This window comes from Polypterus senegalus, chromosome 2, assembly GCF_016835505.1.
Source record: "Polypterus senegalus isolate Bchr_013 chromosome 2, ASM1683550v1, whole genome shotgun sequence".
Classification (NCBI taxonomy): Eukaryota; Metazoa; Chordata; class Cladistia; order Polypteriformes; family Polypteridae; genus Polypterus; species Polypterus senegalus.
Genome location: NC_053155.1, coordinates 62756692 through 62766691, shown reverse-complemented (window position 1 = coordinate 62766691; position 10000 = coordinate 62756692). Strand labels below are relative to the sequence as shown.

The 10000-nt window shown below is 37.0% G+C and overlaps 1 protein-coding gene across 1 annotated transcript in view; it reads right to left on the bottom strand.

The window, feature by feature from the left end:
* LOC120522978 (MORC family CW-type zinc finger protein 3-like) overlaps positions 1-10000 on the bottom strand; it is an 81521-nt gene that overhangs the window by 41197 nt on the left and 30324 nt on the right. Inside the window, exon 8 of the mRNA XM_039743849.1 lies at positions 9858-9977. Coding sequence (XP_039599783.1) covers positions 9858-9977 — 120 coding nt within the window. The remainder of the gene's footprint in view (positions 1-9857; positions 9978-10000) is intronic.

Here is a 10000-nt window from a genome sequence, read left to right as displayed (position 1 = left end):
TGCAGGCTTCTGAACTGAGCGTTGATAACAACTTGGGTTGTCCTTGTCCTCTTTGGTCCGGATGACATGGCGCCCCAGATTTCCAAAAGAACTTGAATCGTGACTCGCCTGACCACAGAACAGTCTTCCATTTTGCCACACTCCATTTTAAATGATCCCTGGCCCAGTGACAACGCCTGAGCTTGTGGATCTTGCTTAGAAATGGCTTCTTCTTTGCACTGTAGAGTTTCAGCTGGCAACGCGGATGGCACGGTGGATTGTGTTCACTGACAATGGTTTCTGGAAGTATTCCTGAGCCCATTCTGTGATTTCCTTTACAGTAGCATTCCTGTTTGTGGTGCAGTGTCGTTTAAGGGCCCGGAGATCACGGGCATCCAGTATGGTTTTACGGCCTTGACCCTTACGCACAGAGATTGTTCCAGATTCTCTGAATCTTCGGATGATGTTATGCACAGTTGATGATGATAGATGCAAAGTCTTTGCAATTTTTGCTGGGTAACACCTTTCTGATATTGCTCCACTATCTTTCTGCAACATTGTGGGAATTGGTGATCCTCTACCCATCTTGGCTTCTGAGAGACACTGCCACTCTGAGAAGCTCTTTTATACCCAATCATGTTGCCAATTGACCTAATTAGTGTTTATTGGTCTTCCAGCTCTTCGTTATGCTCAAATTTACTTTTTCCAGCCTCTTATTGCTACTTGTCCCAACTTTTTGGGATTTGTTGACACCGTGAAATTTTGAATCAACATATTTTTCCTTTAAAATGATACATTTACTCGGATTAAACGCTTTGATCTGTCATCTACGTTCTATTACAAATAAAATATTGACATTTGCCATCTCCACATCATTGCATTCAGTTTTTATTCACAATTTGTTTAGTGTCCCAACTTTTTGGAATCCGGTTTGTGTGTGTGTATGTGTATATATATATATATATATATATATATATATATATATATATATATATATATATATATATATACACACACACATATACACACACACATATATAAATATAATTTGTGTGTGTGTATATATGATGTAGATATATATATATATATATATATATATATATATATATATATATATATATATATATATATATATACTAGCAAAATACCTAAACTTGCAGTGAGAAGATAGTGTGTTAAAGCAATGAAAAGAAAAGGAAACATTTTGAATATATCGTAACATGATTGTCAATTTTATTTTTTTGTCACTGTTGTGAGTGATGAGTGTTGTTGTCATATATATATATATATATATATAAATATAAATATAAATATAAATATATATTTACACACACACACACACAACATATATATATATATACATATCTATACATATACACATACATACACACATACATACACACACATATATACACACAAATACATATATATACATATACATACATATCTACATATATACACACACAGCTATTTCAGTATCAGTGCAATACGCTGTTTGTTAAAACGTTGACTCCGCTCTTACGTGCAATAACAAATCAAATCATTCAGTTTCTTTGCTCATATGTCATTTTAGAGCTGGACGCCTGGCATCTTTTTTGGCCACAAGTTCGTTTCTGTTTGGTGTGAGGTTCTGTGTTGTGGAGATTCTCAGGATGGATTGCAGGTGCTCATCAGTGAGGCGACTCCTGTGTGCTGTTTTGTTAGTCTTTATCACTGAGAAGAGCTTCTCACACAGATATGTGCTACCAAACATGCACAAGGTTCGAGCCGCATGTAGACGGACTTTTTTTGTTCTTCAAAGTCACCAAAGCGCCGTGCAAACTCAGTGCGCAATAACTCTAGTAAGCGGTAAGTGTTACGGCAAGGCAGCTGAAGCGCTGCATTATGGGATCTGTAGTTTATTGTGTTACCAGCGCTTCATATACCGGGCTTTAATAACAATAATACAGTATATAAAATGATCTCGGGCCGGATATAATTACGCCCGGGCGGATGTGGCCCATGACCCTTGAGTTTGACACATATGGACTAAATAGAACTTGAAAAGATATATTTTTCAAATGTGATCGCGCAATTCAGATAGAGTTGACAAGACTACAGCCTGCATGCCTCAATAGTCATCCTCCCTCGCTCTTACTTTTTACCGCTTCATCTAATGAATACACTGAGTATGGCTTTACCAAAACAATCATTGATGGCGAATAAAGTATCCATTATTGAAGTATGTAGATCGGGTTATATATATATACATATATATATACCCGCGTATCGCAGCTGAGAAGTAGTGTGTTAAAAAGCTAGAAAAGAAAAGGGAACATTTTAAAAATAGCGTAACATGACTGTCAATATACAGTATTTGTTTTGTGAGTGTTACTGAGTGTTGCTGTCATCAAGGATTTGATTATCATTATTTCTTTCAATCAGGTTCGTATTTGTAGGATGTGTTGTGTTCAAGTTACATTCCGTGTTTGTCAATCGCTGTAAAGATGACAGGTTTCATTCATCGATTCGTTTCTTACTGCATCAATAAACAGCTCGTCTTCTTTATCTGAGACCTGACACACTGAATGCACGGGTTTTTTTTTTACACTGTCTTCCTTTAGCGGGACATTGACTTTTTCCAACGTGTGCTGGATTTATGAATATGCTTGTATGTATGAGACGCTTCATATTTTTGCTGCCTTTTCAATTGTGTAATTCGTTTTGTTCAGCTCTTTGGAACTGTTGCTTTTATCTGTGCACTGCGTCAGTTCACGTGAGCCACTCGGTGTACATGCATCGAAGGTTCCCAGCTGTGCTGGTGCCATCTCGTGCTATGTCCATGGCTGTATTTAATGTTACCTTAGTCCTGGCACTTAAAACTTTCTCTCGCAGTTTCGCTGAGTTTGTGTCAAACACCACCCTGACCATCTCATCTTCCTCTCCATAAGCACAGTCCTTCACCCGTGAATATTTACCCGTGGCAGTTTGCTATTGGATTGCCGCTGACGGACGGCCTTATATGGGCAGGCACTAAATTACAAACGCCAGCGGCAGCCTGTCTATGAACTTAATTTAAAGTGTAGGTTTACATCGTGCTTTGTTTCAAGTAGCAGAACTCATGAATATGGTTGTATATGTCACTTTCGCTTCGCTTCTTATTGTTTCGCTGCCTTCTCAATTATATAATGCATGTTTTCTTCAGCGCTTTTTGAGGTCTTCCTGGTTTTCTATGTACTGCGTGATTACGTGGGAGGCGTGATGATGTCACACGAAACTCCGCCCACGGCGTTGAAGCTCATCTCCATTACAGTAAATGGAGAAAACTGCTTCCAGTTATGACCATTCTGCGTAGAATTTCGATATAAAACCTGCCCAACTTTTGTAAGGAAGCTGTAAGGAATGAACCTGCCAAATTTCAGCCTTCCACCCACACGGGAAGTTGGAGAATTAGTGATGAGTCAGTGAGTGAGTGAGGGCTTTGCCTTTTATTAGTATAGATATATATGTGTGTATATGTAGATATGTATATAGATATGAAGATATGTATGTGTATATATATATATATATATATATAGACTCAAACCCATTATGACAGCAGCAATCCAAGCTGAGAGAAACACTAAAAAGGAGGCGTGTCAGACGTCGTGGTACATTTTCTGATGCACCTAGATGAAAAAAACTTTGTGACGCTGCCACCAAATACACAAAACAATTACTTTGACAATCATCTTACATTATTTTTAAAATGTTTCCTTTTCATAACTTCTTTAACACACTACTTCTGCTAGTGTGTATATATATATATATATATATATTACAAAATAAAAAGAGCTAATTTTACTTTTATGTTGATGTGTGTTTCAAATAAACAGCAGTAAAAACATACCAGTTCAAAAATAATTGGTACATTAAAAAAAGGAATAAGATATAAATTTAGGAATAAAAATAAACAATAAAAAAAGAGGGTGTGGGACACACACACACAACAACTAAGTTCAAGTTACAGCATAGCCACTGACCCTAAAAAGTTATAGTTGGTGTAGGTAGTATGGGCAAAAATGTGTTTCGCATTATAATTAAAATTATCAGGGTTATGGTATAATCTGTATGCATATGCTTTTCAGACTAAATCTAATTTAGGTGCTTCTGTTGGTCCAATTTCATAGGTAAACAGTGGGCAGAACTACTCTGAATTTTATCATTAGGACCATTTTAACCAACTAAAGTAAAATTGATAAAACATTTTACTTATATCACACTTTTATTATGGTCAAAGAAAACAACAAGGGCAGAAATAAATATGAAATTCACAACATTGGATAGAAAAGAATATCTCCATAAAAGACTAAGTAAAGATAAATACACACAACACAAAACTTTGAATTAGAAAAATAGAAAATAAACCAAAATAAAATACAAAAAGATAAAGAATATAAGAAAACTCTGAACAAATAATTTCTTGTACAAATGCAAATCATCTTGAGCACCTGGACAGAGATGTCAGGGTAAAGTAAATGCAATACTGAAGAAATGAGTTTTAAGCTGTTTTTCAAAAGAGAGTCAACTGATGTAATTGATTTATATACAAAATATCTTTGTTGTACAAAATAATAAATGAACTGAACAAGAAATTGATTGTACATACCATTTAAAAGAAACAATATTTGAAAAAATATCTACTGTACAGACTATACAGTTAAAAAGTGAAACAATATTGACAATAAACATATATAATTAAATAGTTACTCTTGCTTATTCCATTAATTCCAAATTGACTAAAAACAAGCAAGTCTATAGACTTTAATATTGCCTTTCAAAATATCTTTTTGAACATGATGAAAAATTACATAAAGACACCCAAAGAAAATGGACATATGCATTGACTGAATACTGCCTCGGCAGAGGCTAGTATATATAAAAACAATTTAGTAGGCTGGGTGCTGTGCATTGTGACAAATGTCAGTGAGAAGTGGCACTTCAAGCACTGATAATCATTGACTGTGGAAAGTATCTGCATGCCACAAGGACACATTAAATCACACATTTATTTTCTGCAGGCAGCACTCTGTCCTGACAACATTTTAAAATATTACAAACCAATGACTGTTATTTCCTATTGATTCAATTCTTTGCATTTTCAGTTGCTCAGTCACTTAACATTTGTGCATGAACATTGTGCTGAAAGCAAGTTAGTTTATAGTGCGATAACCACCTGAGTTCGAACAGACGCCTTTTAACAAGAACACAATGTGTCATCACGTTACACTGCATACAAAATATAACAATGTAAAAAAATAATTTTAACATTAATAAAACAAAAACCATCAGAGCCCTATTGCCATTCAGTTCCATTGTGTATAATTATTACAGCATGCATTTTCTGCAATAACTTTACAGAAGTGTTTGTATAAATTTAATTGCTGCAACAACTAAGTGCTTTAGGATAGGTAGGCTATACGCTACTTAATTGCATACGGAAACTGAAATTTATTCATGGCAAGTTGAAGCCTGGTGTGGACAGATCATATTGAGAATGTAGACTAAGAATCAATGCGCTTTATAATTAGCTTTAGAGCTATTACCTATTAAAAGCTTACTGTATGCCTGTAGATCACCATTCATTAGCATAAGGGCCGTTGGCGTCCTTTCTGTACTTTCATTTGTTACGTTTTAAACTTCAGTGAGTCAAGGACATTGTGTTCTCTGAGAGAAGTAGGCAGATTTTTGTTTTGGGAACACAGCTGCTGAGACTTCTAACTGAAAGAAGACTAAACAAGCTTTCACGTTAGCAAATATACACAAACATTTCGGAGGGCATTTAAACTTATATTTCAAAGCTTATCAATACCTTAGGCAATCAAGTTAAGGCAAATCACATCATACTAACTACCTTGAGCTATATATGAGTTGGTTATTAAATGCTTGTGTTTTTCCCTCTTTTGAACTGAGATGCCGATTAGCCCAAGGCAGCCTGCTTCTATTCCAAGCAGGTGGCCCCTGTACTGGCAAGTCAGAGATAGTGTGAGGCTGCACACTATTACCTAATGGCGCAGCTGTTTATGATTTAACCGTTGAGGGATGCTGGTGCTCAACAACAAAGTATTGATTGAATGGTCCAGTTTTCACATGTAGGTCTTCCTGATTCCAATGTAATGGTGAGAATTGACTAACTTAAAGGCCACCAATTTTTAATAGCCCAATATTAAGAATGTGACAATTGATGGAGAGGTGACTGGGTGATGGTCATCTCCAGGTGACAGGTTTGTCATCAGAGCCAAAGTGATTGTTATGATAAGGTTTACTGGGAAGGAGACTGTTATGAGAAAGTCTACAGGGCAAGGTAATTGTTATGAGAAGGTCAAAAAGACCAGAGGCCTTATGTATAAACAGTACATATGCAGACAAATGTTGCGTATGCCCATTTCCCGCGATCTCTTCAAGATCTACAGTATAAAAACTAAGCAGCGTACAGCCACTCACATTTTCATGGCAGCCACACATCATGCATATGCAAGGAAGTGCTCCTGTTTATTCGTGCCTTCCCAATCTTTTTTATATTCGCATCCATCATGCAGGCTTCATCAAACACACCAAAATTAACTACATATCATTTACAAATTTAATTCATTTGATTGTTATTCTGTAACAATATAACTGTGTACGGAATGGCAAAGTTCCAACTACCATAGCTGCTTTAGCATTGTTAGAAGACATCGCAAATGGAACAATTAGAAGAGGGTGTGTATGTACAGATGATGATGACTGGCTTCTTTAGATTTCAAAGACCTATCCTCTTGGAGCTATGTGCTGTTGAAATACTAGGATGTATACTTGATATCATTTCTATGATGAAATGCATTAAAAGTAGGTATATTAGATTTTACAGATAAATTGTTAACTTCATTTAAATAATTTATACTGTTAATATTAAAATTGTGTGGGCATGGTGGCACAGTGGAAGCACTGCTACCTTGCAGTAAATGCGTCACATCCTGGGTGTACTTTTCCTAGAGTTTGTATGTTTTCCTGCTGAGTTTCCTCTGCATGCATCAGTTTCCTTCCAAGGCCTTGCGGGTTATGGGATTTGGTGATGATAAATTGATGACACTAGTGTATGTGTGCTCGTATTCACTTTGCGATGAGCTGGCACCCCATTGAGGGATTGTTCCTGCCTTGCGCTCGATGCTTGCTGGGATTGGCGCAACCCTGGATGGAATAATGGAATAATTAAACATGTATAATGAAAATTTTCAATGTTCCTTAAAAGTTTTTAAGAATTGGCGTTCTAAGCTTACATCTGGTTTTTCATTTTTTAAAATATGCTAATAGTGCGGCAATTGGTTACGTGGAGAAAGAAAAAGAAAGGACAGGAATTGAAGGTTGGTACGTTTGACAGATACAGTACTATATCGCGCTTCGACTTTCGCGGATTCACTCTATCGCGGATTTTTAATGTAAGCATATCTAAATATGTATCACGGATTTTTCGCTGGTTTGCGGATTTCTGCGGAAATGGGTCTTTTAATTTATGGTACATGCTTCCTTAGTTTGTTTGACCAGTTGATTTCATACAAGGGACGCTATTGGCAGATGGCTTAGAAGCTACCCAATCAGAGCATGTATTACATATTAACTAAAACTCCTCAAAGATATAAGATATGCTTCCCGCGCGGTGCTTGATTGTTTGCTTTTCTATGTCCCTCTCACTCTCACTCTCTCTGCCTGACGGAGTGGGTGTGAGCAGAGGGGCTGTTTGCACAGAGGCTGTTTGCCTAGAGGATACAGACGCTCCTCTACAAAATGCCGATTTATCACGGTGCTTCGGCATACTTAAAAGCACGTATTGATTTTTTGTTTCATCTCGCTCTCTCTCTCTCTGACAGTCTCTGCTCCTGACGGCGCTCCTTTGAAGAGAAGATATGTTTGTATTCTTTTAATTGCGCTCCATGACAAGACAGAGATGACAGTTCTTTCTCACAATTTAAACTTTTGACTAAAGGGTGTTATTTCATGTCTAGAGGGCTCTAATAATGTTAACAGTGTGGGAGAGTTTTTAAGGGCTTAAAATATATAAAAATAACCATACAAACATACGGTTTCTACTTCGAGGATTTTGATCTATCGCGGGGGGTTCTGGAACGCAACCCCCGCGATCGAGGAGGGATTACTGTACTGCTACAATAAATTATTCCTTCCAGGGTTGCACCCATCTGAGCAAGTATCATATGCGTGAGGCAGGACTAATCCTTGGATGGGGCGCCAGCTCATTGCTATCGCTGTGCCATTGTGCCCCCACATGTATAATACATGAAATGAACATGATATCAGGTATACATCTTAGTATTTTAAAATGTTCATAGAGCTGTAATATAATGAATGTAATGTACTCTGTATGTCAGTAACTGCCTGCGCAATTCCTGTCAGCGTAAAAGAAACCTCATTTAAAAAGCACGTACCGATTAACAACTGGCACTTAGAATACAAAGCATTTAACATGCTACTTTAGTTATGATGGGTTTTGAGAAACTCTAGTATGTTAAACATTGACTAAGTTTATGACGTTCTACTTTAATGACAAAATAAATGAGAAGATTAAAGTCGAAATGTCAACTTTAATCTTGACATAGACCTTTTTTTCCCCAGATAGGGGCTGTGATTCATCTTTTCACAATGATTTTAATATCTGAGCGCTTCTTTTTTTATTTCATGTAGTGTGTGACTTTCTTAACTTGAACTTCTGAGTGTCTCTACCATGCTGTATTACTCCATCACCTTCCTGTTGTTCCTTATACAACTGATTAAGGCATCAAATAGTATATTTTTCCTTGCATCTACTTCACTCAGCAGAATCTCCATTTCGCAGTCGCTGAAATTGTTTTTTTTTTTTTTATTTGTGTTTTTGCTATTTACTTTTAACAAAACACTGAATGAAAGGAGATATTTTACAGGCATATTGATTTGCATAATCAAATAGGTGCAATTCTGTAAGGATTTGGGGTTGGGCTGTAGGCTCCTGCATGTGCGTTAAAAATTCACCTTGATTGGAGTTTATAGAGGGGAAGTTTGTAGAACTTTGCTTACACTCAGATTTATGCATCTAAATTTTTTTGTGTGTACACACATTTCCAGTTTTGACCATATGCCATGTCCTAATGAAAATTCTATGCACGGCATCATACATGAGGCCCCAGGTAATTGTTATGAGAAAAGGTATAGAGCAAGGTCACTGTCATGAGAAAGGTGTAAAGCAGGTAATGAGAAAATGTGTGCAGCAGGGATGTTTCAAAATAAGAATTGTAATAAATATGAGAATCGCCCAACGCTAGGGGCACAGTTACTGAACTGAGACAGCTTTACAAGCTCTACAATGGTTTTATATGCTTTCCACTAAAGTCTGTTCTGACAGCCTACCTAGAATCTCTTCACGTTGTTTTCTGAAGAGGTTGGCTCCACAACAAGCACACTCCCTTGTTCCTAACCAATTATTCACTTGGCTGCAGTCTTTACCTTCTGTTTCCATCTCCACACTTGTACCGCCATATGCCACATGGCTTCAGAAAGTAACTGAAAGCCCACTCGCCACCCAGCCACTGCATCAGTTTTGTGACAGATAACAAAAGCAGCTTCCTGATGTCTTAGACCATGGAAAAAATTACATATGAAAATTTGTACTGATGTCTCGTTTCTATTAATTACCATTCAGCACATATTAGGTTAATATTCCTCATACGAGAGATATGTTGATATCCCATTCATGGCAGACCCCTACCTTGCACACAATACTTCCACCAAAGGCTGAAAGTGACAAGGACCTTAACGCTTAGGTAGCAGTTTATAGAAAGCATATTGCAAGTAATAATATGAGTGCAGAATGATTTAAGTCTAAATATGCTTACCTTGAGCTGACAGCCTACTCTCTCATATGCTTTGATTAGGCGATTCCTGTGGTACATCATTATGCCATATTGCTCCTTGCTCTTCGTGTTGTATCCAAAAGTAAAAGTAACTTTATTTTTCTGGAAGGAATGTAAAAGCTGAA